This window comes from Acyrthosiphon pisum, chromosome A1 (genome assembly GCF_005508785.2).
Source record: "Acyrthosiphon pisum isolate AL4f chromosome A1, pea_aphid_22Mar2018_4r6ur, whole genome shotgun sequence".
NCBI classification, from domain to species: Eukaryota; Metazoa; Arthropoda; class Insecta; order Hemiptera; family Aphididae; genus Acyrthosiphon; species Acyrthosiphon pisum.
The window spans coordinates 78,654,432-78,673,985 of NC_042494.1; the positions used below are offsets into that span (position 1 = coordinate 78,654,432).

The 19,554-nt window shown below is 29.2% G+C and overlaps 1 protein-coding gene across 1 annotated transcript in view; it reads right to left on the reverse strand.

Annotated features, from left to right (window-relative positions):
• Positions 1–787: 787 nt before the first annotated feature.
• Positions 788–19,554, reverse strand: part of LOC100160963 (putative ammonium transporter 1) — a 20,143-nt gene continuing 1,376 nt past the window's right edge. The window contains exons 2-10 of the mRNA XM_003243732.4: positions 9,963–10,052; positions 9,078–9,308; positions 7,396–7,598; positions 6,154–6,387; positions 5,864–5,975; positions 5,381–5,493; positions 3,824–3,950; positions 2,732–2,806; positions 788–2,197 (exon numbers count right to left, since the gene is read on the reverse strand). Coding sequence (XP_003243780.1) covers positions 2,130–2,197; positions 2,732–2,806; positions 3,824–3,950; positions 5,381–5,493; positions 5,864–5,975; positions 6,154–6,387; positions 7,396–7,598; positions 9,078–9,308; positions 9,963–10,052 — 1,253 coding nt within the window. The 3' untranslated portion in view covers positions 788–2,129. The remainder of the gene's footprint in view (positions 2,198–2,731; positions 2,807–3,823; positions 3,951–5,380; positions 5,494–5,863; positions 5,976–6,153; positions 6,388–7,395; positions 7,599–9,077; positions 9,309–9,962; positions 10,053–19,554) is intronic.

Below are 19,554 nucleotides of genomic sequence, written 5' to 3' on the forward strand. Positions count from 1 at the left end.
TACCTAAAATTCCAAAGTATGTTTTCAAATTTGGAAAAATTAATTTTTCAATTTTCAAGAGTGAGGAGGGGCCATTTATTTTATTTACACATGGGCCCAAATTGGTGTAGTTGCGGCACTGGCAAAGAGTGTTACTTTCTTGTATAAAAGGAAGGGTAAAGGGGGTATCTACAGCCGAAGGACGACCTAGTTTCGAGGCTCGAGATAACCCTTTGAAAAAGCCACCTAACACTCTCTGGTCAGCATAGCCGTATATCGTACCTCTCAGCAGTGCATGAGCACCAGACGGCAAACAGCATCCAAACCACAACTTTTCTACACCGAATTCTACGAGCGGCAACTGGACTCCTTGTGTTGAGCAATAATCAGTGCGTGTTCGTTATTTCGAGTTGTTTAATTTTAAATATTATTTCGTGTCACCTAAAACTGATACAGCATAGCCCAGGGACGGCTGCGAGTCAGGTAAGGCTTTTGGTACTTACAATAATTTGTGTTGATCGCTGGTATCACGCAGTAAAATCATTTGCTATTACAATTTACAACCTTACTGTACGGTGTATTTGATCATATTCTCGAATCACCACCTCGAGAGCCCTCCGACGATCAGGAGGAAGGTAATGGCTTAAACCAGGTAATTCTAATATAACTATTGACAGGCGTCTTATTTATATTTATATTATTATCTTATATAACATTCCTCCCTTTTTTGAGTTATTACAGTACTGATATAGTACATACTACATATAATATAATTAGGTAAATAAACACTAAACAGTAAACAAAGTCGATAAAAGTGCAGTACATGTAGTACAACAATAATTGTTATTATTATTAACGAAAATAATTTTCAGATTAAAGCACTCAAGATTAATGTAAACATAATATCGTTAATCGTTCTCAGCAATTAGTACAAATTCCAATCATCATAGTTCATATTAAACTACCAATCTTTAAATTACGAATTATGTGGTACGTATTTTTAAATTAAAAAATTGAAATGTTACTACACATATATCGACCATAAATATGGTCTAGATGGCCCGTAGGCTGTCACTCTTGCAGTTTTATACGCCATTATACCTACATCTGCGTGGATATCATTAGCGCATCTACAGGAAGCCCACCGTGGGTGGGGGATTGAAAATGTTTAATACGCAATTTCCTCACCATGCTCTGCATACATTAACTCGAATTATTTTTACTGTAATATGTTCAATTTTTGTTTAGCTCAATTCTAATTAGTAAATTGACAGTTATTTTATAAATACATAAAAAACAAACCAAGGCACAACTCCCGCGTGTAATTCTACTCAAATACGCTATATAGGTACCAGCTACTGCTGCAGGAAAGCGGATGCCAGGATAGATATCTTTATTACATACCTACGACCTACCTAAGATATAGGTAAGTCGTAAGTGTATCTTAAACCTATGTTAGTCTGAGCTTAATAACTGAATAAATATTAAATGTATAATATGTAGATAGGTACCTATATTATATTATTAGGTATTTCTATTATAGTCCTTGCTATACCTATATAATATATGAGCGTTACATATAGTTTTGACGCAGCTCCCGATTACTGAAAACTGATTGCACAGAAGTTTACTAGGTACCTAATAGGACCTACCTACCACCACCACACATTCGTATGATGACTCTCCGTAGAAGCCTATAGTTAACGCTTAATGTATGTAAAATCACGGAACATAGTATAGGTACTAAAGTTAATAAGTAATAACAGCTCTGTACTAATAGTAGGACGGCTAAAAATAAAAATTACAATCTAGGGGGAGGTATAACCACAAATAAACTTCTTCCTAATGGACGGCACGCCACTGTGGTCTGGTACCCTGAACAATACATATAGCCAATAGGTATCATAATATTATTATTACATACAACACATAATACATAATAAATTATATAATATAAAATTACCTACGTTACTTATATACATGGATAGGTATTATTATATTGGCTGATAGAACATTCAAAATTATATTATATATTAATATGTATAATACACCTATCATATTTTTATGTTATATTATGTAGATATTACGAGTTAAATTATATATTATTGTTGTCGCATATAATATATAAACTCAAAGGGTGAGATATTTGCTTACTGTTGGAGGGTGTGTTGCATCGCCACATTGTCGTAGGCGTGTCTAATGACTGTGGTTTTGTTGCCTGAAAAACGAATTAAAAAGTTAAATGAAAAAAGTACGATCGTGGAAATTAATTTCGCCATTATAATTTAGTATTTTGTGTAGGCAGATAAGCACATAATTCGTTCGGTTTTACCTTGTGCAGCAATATTATACTGATGTGAACTATTATATAGAAGTATAATGATGTTATTATTAAAAACATTAACGCAGATTAGGTATAATAGTACAATTTAGAAAAAACAATAGAATTTATTTACCATATATTTTTTTATGACAAATTAAAATTTAGGTTAAAAAAAATAAAACATTTTTGAGAAAAAACTGTAAACGTAATGAAAAAGAAAAAACCTATTTTAATTTTAATTTTTCTAAAATTAATTATGTATTACATCTTCATAAGTAATTCACCCAGGCAGCTTTATTTTAGAATATTTATGTATATTCGCTGTATAATTGTATATCAATCGTTATTAGTACCTTATTTTTTTTTTCTCAAATCAAGTAAACGATTTTTTTACAATTTACAGTTATTGTACACCAATGGACCACTTACTACTTTTATGTCCGTTTTCAATACAAATGTTGGTCACCGGGTATGCTTGTTCCTTGTGAAGACTCATGTCCAAACCTGGAAGAATATTGTATATAATCAAATACATGCACACACGACGAAATATAATGATATAGGTATACTTATATAACATAATATGAAATATTAATATGCTCCACTCACATAAATTAACATAATAATTCAGTCTTGGGTAAAATACTTATGAAAAGTAAATTTTGGAATAAATACTCGAATACTCATGAAAAATAGTATTCCGAATATGTATTCGAATACTTGATAAATATAATATTCCAAATAAAGTATTTGGAATACTTAAAAATATTTTTGAAAACTATATGAAATGATACCAGTTATAATTGAAGGGTGGAAATGCAAAATGTGGTATTGCCAAAAACCAAAATGTTCACAAATCAAGGAAAACTGTAACACATTTTCTGACGACTATAAACACTCAGAATAAGTTTATTTATATGTAAAAAATAAAAAGTAAACGATTGACAGTGTCAAAATAAATCTACCTAAATTGTAAACATTGTTTTTAAATTTTAATGCTTTTAAAATTTCGTGTCAGACCAAAACGTGGCAATATCACGTTATGTATTGAACATCAGTTTTAAAAACAATTTTATTCACAAGAGTAATCGATACAATTTAGTTTTGACTGCAAAATCGAATTCCTCACATTTTTCCTCATAAAAATCGATTTTTAACTCGAATTTCGAAATTTTGTCAATACTACGTTTTGCATTTTCACCCTTCAATTTTTATATTGTATGATATTAATAGATATTATTGATTCCAAATTTCTAATTCATAAAATATAAATGTTGTATTTTTGTTTTAAATCAAATGCAAGGGAATAACATGCAAATAATTTAATTTCCATACCATAAAAGTATTCAGAATACATCACAAAATACTTTTGGAAATAGTATTCTAAAAGTATTCGGAATAGGTACTACCTAAAACTGCATAATATCAATAAAGTATTTATTTCTTTGACTTACTTATTATAGACTATAGTATAACACACCTAAAATATAATAATTATAATATTATAAAATATTAATTTACCGATAATCTCTTTTTCTTTGGACACTCGGAGCAAGTCAAACACTCTAAGGAATCCAAACAATATTACACTGTTTACTACTGACCATACAATAATAGATCCAGCGCCAATTAGATTCGATTTCAATAGCTATAAAGTGTAAATAAAATAACCTATATTATTTTTAACGTACCACTAAATATATAATAATTGTTTTACTGATACACAAATCGAACTGATTACAGATACGCATAAATGCATAATAGTAATATGGTCATTATCTAATTTCTAAAAAACCAGTATTTTAAATATTGAAAACAAAAGAAAATATAAACAATGTTTATTATATGTTCTTATAAAGACGGGTTTTCCATATCCTTGCAGGTATTGAAGAGGAATGAAGATTCACATTGAAAAGTAGACAATTTTATAAGGAATCTTGTATTACATTTTCAAATCTTAAATTTAAAAAGAAAATTTTTATGAATTTCTAACTTAAAATAATTTGCACATTTTCATGATTTTTACGTGTTTTGTCAACATTTTAACTTTAAATGCTTATAAAAAAATTGTGACTATGGATTTTTAGTATATTTAAATGTCATTGCAACAATTTATTAAGAGCCTTCTATTAAATTTTTACACTTTTTGGCCCAACAGATAAAACTTTATTGATATTCATAGAACATTTTTATCGTGTATAGAAAATGCTAATATAAATTATAAACAATCAGTGAAAATGTCATGTATCTACGGTCATTTATTGAGTTACACCAAAAATCAAAATTGATTTTGTCGAAAACTGATTTTGCGTGAAATTTTCCGTTTTTTTTGTTTTTCTCGTCGCTTTTGAAAATTACTGGGAATTTTAAACTTTGACCTCCTCAATGCACAAACTAGATTCACTTTCCCATCGAACAAGATACTTTTTTTTTTTTTTATTTTGAATTAAGAACATTTAACAATCTGTACTCGTGGTACAATAAGCTTAATAGATATTTGAATTACAATAGTAATAGAATTAATACAAACACAAACGCAACAGCATTACATTTATATGTAACGCTATTTTTATTTTACATGAAAATCTTGAATTGAGAGACTGTCCAGCAACAGCACTTCGGCAAGAAATTTTTTTTTTTTTTTAATGATTAACGTATAGACCTGTGTATTATGCTAACCAGTCTCTGGGCCATTTACGCTGGAGTCTCCTTACCGTATTACCCGGAAGGGAGTGTGATGAAAGATCTTTAATGAGGGGATTGGTGTGGTTTTGTATCCTGTTGTGGAATTTAAGGTAGTGATTTTTTGCGACTTCTTTGACATACGGTATGTTCAGGGAACAAGATACTTAAATTGAAAATTGAACTATTATTTCGACTACTTATCGTGTACACTGTACACAGACACAAAAAAAAGCTTAAAAAAAATTAAAAGTTGTAAAATCAATAGGTACATTAATCACCTCGCTCAAAATCTAAAATGGAGGTGACACTGAGCATGTCTGTTAAATCATCTTGGCACGTTGTATAAGACACCAACATTTGTATACTATGAAAGCATAAGCTATTAGTACTTACTGGCATAGAATCGGGATTGTTCCAAAATCCTCCTTTCACAAAAAGCGGTGTAGCTATCACTCCCCACAATCCACCTCCAAAATGGACGGCAGTAGTTTCGAGCGGATCGTCCACTAAGCAAAATATAATATAATTATGTAACTTAAATGAAAACTATGAAAAACAATTAAAGCTTGACCGTTTGAATAAAAATAAAAATCAGTTTAAAATTAAGTGTAATATACGCGGTATTGCGGTAACATGCACCGTATAATGTTACAAGACAGTAATCAAGTCCGGCGTAAGGCACCGGGTGTCATATTTTTGGCCATAATATTGTAAATTGTAATATCGCATCAGGCGACGAAATACTAAAGTCTTGCAGAAATAATAGTATAATAATAACGTAAGTGGTAGGCATAGACCTATGAACTAAGTTAAACTTATTTTATAGGTCTATCGTCTATGCGGTGGTAGGTATAAAATATAAATATTGTATAATACCTTTTAAACGTGGAACAACCCATTGCAATACTAAATAAATGATACAACCAATCATGCCGACCATCACTGCAGAAAAGTGTGTGTACTGGTCGACACCTCCGCACACCGATACCTGAGTAAGTATAGTGTATAAATAGTGATAAATTATAGTAAAAATATATAAGCAATTTAGTACACCTATCATACTGTGTACATCCCTAAAACATAAGCTATCTATCTACTGAAGTAAGGATATAACCATATTACGTAAAGTAAGTAAATATATTTAATATTATTAATATTATACTGACCATTCCGTTCAAGACGGCGTTTATGGTCATCGCAAACGGCCACCTAGACTCTCCAACCAGACCAGCTTTGGCCATAATCAGTATGACCACTGCCGCGCCACTGCCGCCAAAAATCGTGTTGGCCACGCTATTTGCCACTATGACTCCGTCACCAGGTTTGGTAATATGGCCCAGGGATGCGCCATTGAACGACAGAAATCCTGATATGAGTAACAAAGTCCCCGTGGCCACTAACTATATACCAATTTGTGTTTTTAAATGGTCGAATACTATAAAGCAGTGGTGGCCAACTACGGGCCCGCGGGCCAAATCTGGCCCGCCATCATTTAATATCTGGCCCGCGAAAGAAATATAATATTTTACATTTACGTAAAAAAAATTTAAGTATACATTATTTAATCCCGTATCGCCATATCGTAGCGTTTTTGTTGTTACTAAATAACAAATTAATACATTTTAAAATATAAAACGATATTTTGTATAGTTTATATTTATTTTTATATGTGTTTTAATAATTATAAAAAAAAATTATGGCCCGCGGTAAAATTTTTTTTTTTTTATGGCCCGAGTTAAAAAAAGTTTGGCCACCACTGCTATAAAGTATAAACTAATTAATAAGTATAGCCGTATAGGTAATGTACCTATATAAATCATAATATTATGATGTGATAACATATTATATAGTACCTCCATAAACCATTTTAAAATTTTATAGTAAAAATAATTAAAGAAATTGTATATGTGAAATAGGTAAAGCATATTATTAGTATTTATTTTACTATGTATTTATGTGTGAGCGTTATTTAATATTTATATCATAAATTAATAACCATAATTTGGCTGTATGCGGACATGGACTCATTCTATACAATGCGCCAATGCAAACAACGTTTAACGAGACAATTTTAACAAATTTATGCAGATAATTATTTTATCACTAAACAATAAGTTTCTCAGTCAATTTATGAATTTTTTAAAATATAAAAAATGTATCAGGATTGGTGATGCACCTACCTATAATGCGGACTACAAAAATATTACCATCCAATCCGCTGCTGCGAGTGGGAAATTATATATACCTAGTACCTGTAGCTACTATGATTAGGTAAATCTATTTCTAACTATATCTAGTTACTAATATACGTAGGTACCCATTGCCCTCACCAAAATTAACCTATGATCGTCCGGGGCAGTTTCCAGATAATCATTATATTAAACAACATACATAGTCGAGTGGCTCACCGGCATCGAGTGTCCGTTGTATTCGTTCGGAGCGATGATGCTAAAACGTCCGTTCCGGGGGCCGATGAACAAAGCTGCGACGAATGAACAGGTGCCGGCCAGTAGGTGCACGGTCCCGGCGCCGGAAAAATCGGAATACCCAATTTTTAGTAACCAACCGTCGGGTGACCAAATCCAGTGTGAGGCGATGGGATACGTCACACCTGGAATGCGGAAGTCTTAACTAATAGGTAAGTACATAAAACAATATTTTTATCTCTAGTTATTTTATTTTATTTTTTCGATAACTTTAAATTGTAACAATATGACGTGGTACCTACACAAGATAAGTTCGATTAAGGGGATAGGTATCGTAAAGAGTGATAACGTTAGCCTGAAATAATTATATACGTGTGTACTGTGTATACTGTGTAATACGATATTATTAATATTTAATAGTGATTGGTGACTTGTGTAAAAATATTATTAATAATAACATATTAAAAACAACATGTACTTGGTATAATGCATAATAATATAATATATTAGTATATATAACATGAGAATTGAGAAGGGTATATTTTATCAGCCGGACTTGAAATAACAATTGCATATATTATGTATCGTATGTGGTAAGACGTAGTAAGCACACAAATTACAAACTCGTATTAAAGTACAGATAGTATTCAAATACAAAATTTTATTTTTCATAATTTCTTACTTATTTAAATGCTTTTTAAAAATATAAATCAATATAATAATATAAATTAAATGATTATGCTGATTAAATTATGTATGAGACATTATAAAAAATTTGGTAGTTAGAATTAGATAAATATTAAATAGCCATCGTATTTGAAGAGACAAAGTTCACTTTTTAAAACTTTTTTAGTTTTTGTTTGGAAGTGGGGATAATAGTTTCCTCAAGCTCACACATCGCTCCTTATTGTCTCCAATGAATGTGCAGGGACTCTTGACTTTAGAGAAAAATGCTGGTCAAAAACTTATCAAATACTATAACTCATAGCTACAAATATACTTTATCGGTTGACATTAATGATTAACGCTGACGGAAACGATTAAATTTCATAAGTATTTTTCTTATAGTACCAATTACCAATATTGCGAAATGTGAATGTCTTATAATGGTAACTCTATAAGAATTTACGAAGAAATATAAAAATAATTCATACAGGTAGTCAGACCCAGACTCAAAAATAAAAATATTATACCAACGTTTTAAATTATTGGCGACCCATTTAACATTATTAACCCTAGAGCAGTGGTGCGCAACCTTTTTTGATCCACGACCCCCAAAATTATTTCTTTTGATAATACGACCCCTTCCCCTTCCTAACAGTATTATGTAAGAGTCTAGAGGACTAAATCCGGGCATCCGAGCTAAAAGTCCATGCACCCGAGCACGCCCTATTCGTGATTAATATAATATGTAGCATACTCAGAATAATTCCAAGGGGGACTATACTGTCTCCATATAGTTTTAAGCGTTCCACATATAATTTTATGTATAATGTATAAAAAGTGATTGTGTAAGCATATACTCATCCCACATTTAACCCTGAATAATGTTAAGCCTAATTTGTTAAAAGGACGCTTTTTAACCGCTGTCAGGAGTAGGGGAACTGAGTCTCCTGTGCCCCCCAACTTTAACCCGTTAGCATACTCTAAACACTTTGACTTACCGGATACGATAACGCTGTAGAATATGTATGCGATGAAATTGCACCTCTCGGCCACAGCCCCCGATATGATGGTTGCCGCGGTCGCTGCGAACACGTACTGGAAAAACCACACGCCGTTTTGGCTTGACGGCATGCCGACGCCAGCGAAGAATTCCTTACCGTAATATCCACAACCACCGCCACCGTACGCCAAACCGTATCCCACCAACCAGTACGATAGGGCGCAGATGACTAAAATAGAGTATTATAAAATATTAATCACGACACGTTGAAACGCGAAAAAGTCACACGAAAATCTTTTCTATGTCATCAATTACGAGAGTTTAAAGCTGCATCGACTTTTCAATTACATATTTGTATATATTTTACATTTTTTAATATTTTAATTATGCAGACTATATAATATTATATAAATTACCAGGGGCGTAATTTCAGTTTTTCAGTTGTTTGAAAAAAATTCAAAATAAGAAATAAAATTACTCTTTGTCAGATTTAAAATTTGAAAGCACATATCGGCACTTTCATTTTATTTTTGGGATGCCAAGAAAGGAATTTTATAAAAATAATAGATGGGAATATCCTATTCCGTTACACACAATTGTCAATTCTCCATAGCAAAAATAATTGTATTGTTTCATTTATTATAATAAATAATAATAATAATAAATATCGTAGCTCATGCTATAGCAGTCATGCACCGGCAAGACCAATAGGTACACATAGAATGCTATGGCATGGCGTGTCCATCAACGTGTTAACAAAGTGTTAAATAAATCACGTTTTTCGATAGTTTTTAAATTGTATAGTTCACGGAAAATGGTGTATAAACTAAACTATAATAATATATGTATATTCTGTATATTATAATAGGTATTAGGTACTCACATAAATCCAATATATTTTTCATCAAAATGTTAGTCACGTTTTTGGGCTGCACACATCCAGCTTCTAAACATGCGAATCCTACTTGCATAACTGCAGGCAAACATTAAACATTCAATCAGTATAATAATTAATATTATAATATTAATAATATTCATGTATATACAATACAAATATTAGGTATTTTAAATTCTGAGGGGAGTGAAATAATGAATTTAAATGAATCTACAATTTCTAATTTTGAATCTAAATTTGAATCTACAATGAATTTAATTTTTTTGGTGTAACTCAAAAACTAATAACCATAGACCTTTGGAATTTCCACCAAATGTTAATATTATAATTTTCAATAATTGGTAATGTTTTCGAAAAATCTTGACTCTTTTTGAGCTAGTTATAGCTTTGAGAAATTTTTCAAAATTTGTACATTTTTTTTAAAATGTTTTGGTTAAAAGCTTTTTCAAATTTCTCAAAGCTATAAATAGCTCAAAAAGAGTCAATATTTTTTGAGATTGAAAATTTAATGCAAGGTTCCTTAAAAGTTTCATGAAAAGTTCAATTTTTGACAAAATTTTCAAAATTTTCAAATTTTTTTCAGTTAGGAATTCATTTTCAAGTTTTTCTTTCCATAGTTAACATTAGATACTTTTATTAAAGATTCCCCTCGACCCACATATTTTTCTACCTTAAACAAAATTAAAATTTTATTGGAAAGTATCATAATTTTTTTATGAGCGTTTGAATTAAAAATATTTACAATATTGGATTTTCATCGGTAAACTAATGAATTTTTGTCCATCAATTTTTAATTTATTTTGCTGTAGTTCAAAAAATAATAACCGTTAACACTTCAAATTTTCACAAAATATTAAAATGTCCATTTTCGATACATGGTAAAATGTTCAAACAATGTTGACTCTTTTTGAGCTACTTATAAATCAAATTTTGTAAATTATTATTCAGTTAGAAATTCATAAAAGAATTTCTTTTCATAGCTAACATTAGAAATTTTAATAGAAGGTTCCCGATAAGATTTACTACCCCTCTATAAAAATAATATGTTTATAGAAAGTTACGCTATTTATAGCCATGAGATATATTTGATTTTTATTAATTTTTTTTAAACTTAAATTTGACTACCCTATTGATAGAAGTATGCTAGGCTGATATAAGGTCTCTGCTCAGAAACGTTTTTCATAGGTATACAATGATTTATCATTGGATTCAGATATAATATATCGATTGCAACGTCATGCCTAACAACTACTGAGCAGCAGAACGGTACAAGGGCGTCATTTCAACTTTTTTTTTTTTTGGGGGGGGGGGGGGGGGGGTCAGGTGGGGACAAAAACTGTAATTTATTTAATATGTCACTTATATTAGTATGAAAATACCACAATATTTTTACTATTTTTGATAAACTATGTGTTAGTACTTTTAATGTATTTATTTTATATTGTGGATACCTACCAGTGTACAGTGGTATTTACACTTGGTAAATAAATGTATGGGTATAAATCACATTTATAATAAAATATCTAACCGTACCTAACCTACACATTTTTTCTCCCTGTATACTCAAAATATATAATATAGCTATAGCTTAATAAAACCAGAAATTAATTGTATTGGTATCCTTCTTTACAATGATAGTGTTATAATTTTATCAATTATAATATTATGGGACCACAAAATCACATCAAACATTCTTGGAATTAAACATTAGTAGAATACATTTTTTTTTAATACTAAAAAATATAAAATATATATAATATAAAACACTTAGGTATATGGGCGCTTTTATTTATTATTGGCAGGCCAAAGAAGGCTATTTAAAGAAAGTTGGTAGGTACAAATGTACACCCTGCACCTCCCCCCCAAATGACGCCCCTGGAACGGTACCCACTTGTTCTCCTTTTTTATAATTAAAATTTTTGTATTAAATATAATATTACAGTAGGTATACGAGCTTATTAAATTGATTTCTAATATTTTATTTTTAAGCGATGATAAAAAGACAAAAGTTATAAAATTAATTTTATTTGAATTATTCATAATAAAATGTTTTAAAGTAATTATTTGAATATAGTAGAAAAACATGTTTTTCAATTGAAATAATAACAACAAGAATGGACGAAAAAATGTCCAAGTAAAACTTACATCAATAAATAGAAAAATAAACAATCGGAAAATAATTGAAAATTTTCACAAAAAATGTATTATAATTTTTATTAAATCTATTTCTTAAATTGTTACTTACTTAATTGTACAATTAAAATTAATTTATGAATCAACAACATAAGATCAAAATCTCTGTATATATAAAAAAATATATTAGGTATCCAAATTTCATAGTACCTACCAAGTATACCTATCGGCTATCACCCAGATTTTACCATTTTTAAAAAGGAAAATCTTCGTAATTCACTTCATATGAGTATTATAATAATTTGTGTTATATTTATTATGATTTGAGTGGCACTTTTGATTGCCCTCCCAATATCTATCAGTCTCGCTATGTATATATTATCTTTAATCAAAATTATTTATTGTAACAAATGTGTATAGATTGTAATTGAATTTTAATAAAAAAAAAAAAATTTACAATGATATTGTAGATAGTACAATGTTAAAAGGTTACATCATAGATTAGGTTATTACTTATAAGGTAATTATAAGTAAAATACGTTGTAGAGTATAATATAGTTATCTGAAATTTCAACTCTTAATGATACATTGATGATACATTTTTTTAAAAATATTTCTTAGACATTTTTTACTGTTTAGGTACAATATTGATATAAGTACACGAAAATCACAATATAAACATAGTTAGTTACATAACAATATCCCTACTATATTGTGTTTATTTCATAGATTCTAAATAATTATAATATGTGCATTTATAGTCATAAAAAGCCGATTTTTACTGGCTGCAATTATAAGTTATGACTTATGACACTTGTCTTTGTATCAATTCATTTATTTACATATATAGTTTGGCGACATTCGATGTATTTGAGGTGTACAGACTACAGACCATTTAATGAGAATACGTTAAATGATTTCATACCACATTTCATTATTTCTGATATAAACTGCACATTAAGTATTATTACACTATAATATAATATTCTATACGTCCCTTACTATTATATTTGCCGACGTCTTCGATAACGGCTTACTTCAAAAAAAATATATTATGTTTTATATTATACCGATTAATGATCATCGATGTACCGGACTACAAAATATATAATATACCCACATATTATCATGGAATGTGCCATGTAGGTAGGTACTGCAAACGATGCACATAACGTTGATCACGTTTCAGATACGTTTGACCCTAATTATTTTTATTATATTTTACCAATAATTACACGTGTATTATTTACCAATGCAACTAAGTATTAACCTATCTATTATTATATTAGGTATATATAATATAGTATATACCTATATTAATATAATAATATGTACCTATACAGACCTACTTATTTAATATCGTAAAATATAATCAGTTATTGAATTTTAACTATAAATAATAAATACATAATAGATTAGAATCCAAACAATATTTGATCACTTACTCGCAATCAATTGTACACAAGTTAGCATGCAAAGTGATATATTTATTATGATACTTATATATTATATATATATTATGAACTATATTGTACATAATGTAAGTATTGACATAGAAAATAAAAATTCTTTTATTATCTATGAGTATTGAGGTCTGAGAGATGATATAGTATTTTTTTATCATCGATGTATACTGTAGATATAAATATATTTATATGGGATTCGAAGAAAACCAAAACTTGTATTTTTCATCTTAATATACACAACATCAGTAACAATGAACTGTATTTAATTGAAGTTCAAAGTTTATCGTGTTGCCGAATTCTCTGTATGTTTGTATAGAATCGTAATCGTTTTGATTTAAGCTGTTTAAGCAACTCAATTATCTACTACGCATTATCTACGTATTATAATTTTAAATTATTTAACTTTACAATAATTTTAATTTTTTATACAACTGATTACTCAAATGCTGTACACTATTTCGTTGAACTTACATACATTATATATTAGATACGAGATATTCAACTGATTTTATAAAGGGCTAAGACTTCATAACTTCAAATAGATAAAAATATAACTTTTTTTAGATATTTATACATAAGTTATTATAATAAATAATAAGTAGTATATTTGGCCACAAAAAAATTAAAATTTTAACAATAAATAAAATAGAAATTAGAAACAAGTGGGTCACTGTCTAATGGATTGTATTAAATTTGAATTGAATGATATCATATTATTGTATACGAAAAACGATTCTGAGCGAAGACTGGATATCTATGTATATAAAAATGAATGTATGTGTATGTGTGTGTGTGTCCATGTTACCATGGCAACCATTTATATATCATTTTGAGATTTTCGTCGGTGTGTGGTGTCTCCGTATTACCATGGCAACCAATTATATATTATTTTGAAATTTCCGATAAAATGTTTTGTATATAAATGGTTGCCATGGTGATATGTAGAATTATTATTCATATAGAGTTGGCAATTTTAATGGGCAACGAAGTGAGCGGGATCAGATATTTATATATATATAGATAGATTATACCTCTGAGCAGAAGATAGGCTAATTTAAAAAGAGAGAGAACCAACCCCGGGAGGTGCTCAAACTGGAATTTTGAGATTTCCGATGGAAATTTTTGTTTGTAAATGGTTGCCATGGATTTTGAAGCTATTATAATAATAATTATTGGTTGCCGGGAAACGAAGTGCACGGGATCAGCTAGTTATTTTATATTGTTATTATATTTTATTATAGCCTGTAAAATACAACAAAATAAATAAAATTGTTATTATTATTTTTATTCGTTTCTATGGTGATAAATGATAATTGGTAAGCAAAATGTTAGAAATTAAAATCCCATTTTTAGCAGTTTTTTGTAATTTATCGGTGGTTTTTTCCATGGAATTAAATAACTATTGAGAACATCGAACAATGACCTTCCTAAAGTACTATATTGATCCAATTTGCTAAAAGATAAGGTACTATATATTGAAATCCAAGCACTCCTTCTAGTAGACATTTTGTATACAGGATAAAATTTAAAAATTTAAAAATTTAAAAATTAAATAAATACCATTGTAAAACCAATAAACCCCTCGTTCCGCTCAGAATCTAAAATATAATTGATGAAATAAAATAATTTAATATAGGTACACAAGAGTTGTTAACAAATAAGTATGAATTATTTACAAAATTATACCACGACCAATTTTCCAGACCAATTTAACAAACGATCAATTTCAGACGAGCAATTTTATCACGATACTAATAATGTCATACTACCAATTGACGTAAACCCGAGGAGGCAAACCATAGATCAGCAGTTTACCTGCATACTATAGGTACTACAAACTATAGTTACTATAGTTACTTTGGTAGATACTAATTTATTTCATAAAATCAATTACTTCAAAATTACCTAATGCAAACTAAATTACTTAATTGGGATATTGTTCAACGTACTAATTCGTAATTAACTAGTATTTAACCAACAACTTATCTTAACAAATAGGTTCATTTATAATATTAACTACCATATTTGGACCCACTATATTTGTTATTATAAAATGAAAATTTAACCGTTAGGTATTTATAAATAAAACTCACAATTTCATTCTAATGATAAATAATCTGACCTTGTACGCGATGAAAATACAACTGCGTGTGAACTACACGACGTGTGTAGGTACAGTAACTCAAATTAATATTAAAATGTTTATAATAAAACTAATAATTGTATAAGGATTAATTTAACATTATTATTTTGGTGTATTTACTTTTTTTGAGATAGACCATTGTAAAAAAAATGTGCATGGATAGGTATATAATATTATATAGGTACCTAATGTAGGTTGTATTTAGAAACATCGTATATGATGATATAATAATAACATTTTCTATATATTTTTGTTGCAGAATAAATTATACATTTTTAAATATTCATGGCACGGGGAAAACCCCTTTAAGAATAAGGAAAAAAATTTAGAATCAACAACAAAACAATAAAATTACATATTTGCATGTTAAAAAAATCACATGACCGCTATAGGTTGTTCATAATACAATATATTATATATTTCACTTTTATTGCATCGTCAAATACATTTTGTTTCTTTAATTAAGCCCTGCAATAACCAAAATTTACCTGCATCAGTATAAAGTCACGGACTCAGTTAATACCTACATAATTTCGTTTAATCTTAAAATTATCAATTAGGTATCATACTAAAAAAAATTACGAAAATATAACCCACGTTGATAAGAAATTAACTGGAAAAATATTATTTGGCTTATAACAATTACCAGAAAGTAAATAACGGTATATTAGAATATTAACATAAATTGATATTCAGTAAGGTTTTATACACACAGAATTATTCTAAGTTCAAACACGCCAAGTCCCTTGAAAAAAGTGTATTCAATAACAATAGGTACGCGAAAATAATCTCTTACCTATATTACCTATTATTTATAAATATTATTATATTGTAGTTTTTAATAATGTCTTCTCATTGTTATTGATCACATTGGCTAGTGGCTACATGCCTAGATTGAAAAAATATATAATATTATGTTATTTTACGAAATGGGCGATAATACTTAAATGAGTCAACCGTATAAAATGGCGCTGGAGACGCAAATACCCATATCGTATTTACTCGAATACATAATAATAATATAGTTATTATTAAACTACTAGCTGTGTCTAAATGAATCACGCAAAGTGATTGTATTTCGTTGAAAATAATTTAACTTTAAAAACAAAAAACAATGCATATTATAATGATATTGCTGCATAAAATATCGTGTTCAAATTTTAAATCGAATTTTACTCGGCCACACGTACTTTTGCGTTATCGTTTAGATATGGAATACCGTGGAAATAATTTCTAAGTACCAATCTATGTCATTATTACACATTTTTTTACTTCATCGCTGCGGTCATAAAACAATTGACTTTAATTAACGCAATCATTCGTTTTTAGTGCGCTTTACCGGTTATACTTATAATAATATGTTTACTATGTACGCACACAATAGTGATATAACATAGTATAGTACCTACCTATGTAATGTATATACTATACATAGGCGCCCAGACGCGTTGTCCTCCCTAGCTTTCTTGAAGTTAGGCATGAGATATAATGGCAATATTTTACATAGGTCATATCTAGGTAGGTATATGTTCCATATATATATATATTATATTATGTAGAATATTATAACATGTTCAATATGACAATATAATACTATGTACCTTGTACCTATGTATGGCGAACGCTTTAATTGTTAAAAATATTTTTTTAAATTGTTAATTTTATAGCAAACGAGATTATAAATGCTATTGGGTCGTGACCGATGCCTTATTTAGTCGTTATTGTTTTCGTAAAAATGCAATGGTATATAGTCATTATTTATGTCTATACAATATATTTATAAGGCAAAGCTTAGCATTTTCAGTTATTTTTAGAATTTAAAAATATATACTTTAAAATCTGTTATTCAGTTCTGATTGAAAATAAAAACTTCGCAGCGGAAGCAATCTTACGAGAGAAAATAATGAAAGAGCAAATTCACTCATCCTTTATTGTGCTTAGATAATTATTATAATATGTACGATTCACGTAATGACTATTATAAGATCATAATATATCTTTATAAACTTATTTTGGGGGGGGGCCGAGGCTCTGGTTCTATGTTTTGTTATAAACTTAACTATTTAAGTACATGAATAAAATATTCTTTAAATGAAAAAATTAAAACAAGTTAGAAAAGACCGTAGTATTAGACGTAGAAACACGTTAAGCAAATAAACAATTTACTAGACGCTAAAAAAATGGAAGGGCTCCGGCCGAGCTTGCCAGGCCGACACTGTTTATTATAATTATTAATGAATAACAGGTAATTGCATACCTGCGTCAACTTGCATTCAATTTTAAATCATTTTTCGAAGTATTTCTACTTGGTTTGATTTTACTGCAGTATATATGATATTGTACTTAGGTAGGTATCGTTTTACAAGAATAACGATAAAATATTTAAAAAGAAAAGTCCGTCCTTGAAGACATTATGCTTGTTGTGCAATATGCTATACGAATAAAAAACGTTTCAAGCACAAAATCGCCTTAAAATTATACAGGTTTAAATTTTGTACTACCAATTTTATAAATGTTTGTACCTGTACCAGGTAGATAAGAATTTATTATATGACTACTATTTTGGTTTAACGTAATATTTAATGACTCTCCATATAATATGCGTATAGGTATAGTGTATAATAAATCTATAATGCGTGTAGCTTATGTACTCAAAAACTACTCGGTTGATTTTGACGAAAATCCAAATTGTACTTAGAGATATCCAGAAAGTTTTGAGAGTAATTTGAAAATATACCAAGTGTCACTGGCGGATTGCCTGTCTCGGTCAAATTAGACATTAGTTCACAAAACGATATACATACACACCGATTAGCCCTTGAACTGATATAGGTTCACTAAAACCAAGATAATTATTCTTATAGTCTTATATACATCGCCGTATTATATATTTGTTTATTTTTTCACAGACGAAGTCGGGTTATATTGCAACTAGTATATTATAACATTATGTTCAATTCTCATTTCACACAAATACGTTTTTAGTTTTACTGATTTAAAAAATATAATTTATGCATTTTAGGTATGTCCACTATATAGTTATACAAATTTTTCATCAACCATACTTTTTTATTGAATCAACGCCATTTTCAAAATATAAAATTTGAATGATCCCTTGTACCTACAGTGTACACCTATTAATATACTAAATTAATGTGGGTGCCGGCCGCCGGGTGGTATTTTAAATCTTATTATTATATAAGCAGTGCTCGAATTGGGGGGGGTGCGCAAGGGGACGGAGCTCCTCTACTATTTTAATTTTTTTTTGCGTACCCCAACTATTTTTTTTTACTTGGACGGGGGACGGACCAAACTAATGTCCAAAATAATTTTTATTAAAATTTGGAGTGGATTTAAATTGTTTGTTAAAGATAAACCTAATGAATACCTAGGTAGTAATTTTACATTTTTTAATATAAAAATATTTTTCATCCTATTTATGGTTTTGACTAGTAATGTTTAATCTTTTTGACTCGCGATCCACTGTTTTTGTAACTATATTTTCACGACTCGTGTCACCTTTGTCGGCCATAAAAGATAAAAGACTAAGCTGCTAGTTTTGCATAATTTCCCGTGCATAAAGTGCCCAAAACATTTCCAAAAAAGTTTCATTAAACATTTGTTTAAGTTTGGAATCACAAGTAAGCTCAATTTATTGATTTTAGTAGACATTTTAACTATCATTATATCTACTGTAAAATAGGGTTCTTCAATTCATTCATAATTTATTAGAATCCATAATTTATAATTTTATAATAGACTTATTTTTTTTAAAACAAAAAAGACTTGTCATGACCCATTTTTATAGATTACGGGACCCAAGATTTGGTAGAGACAC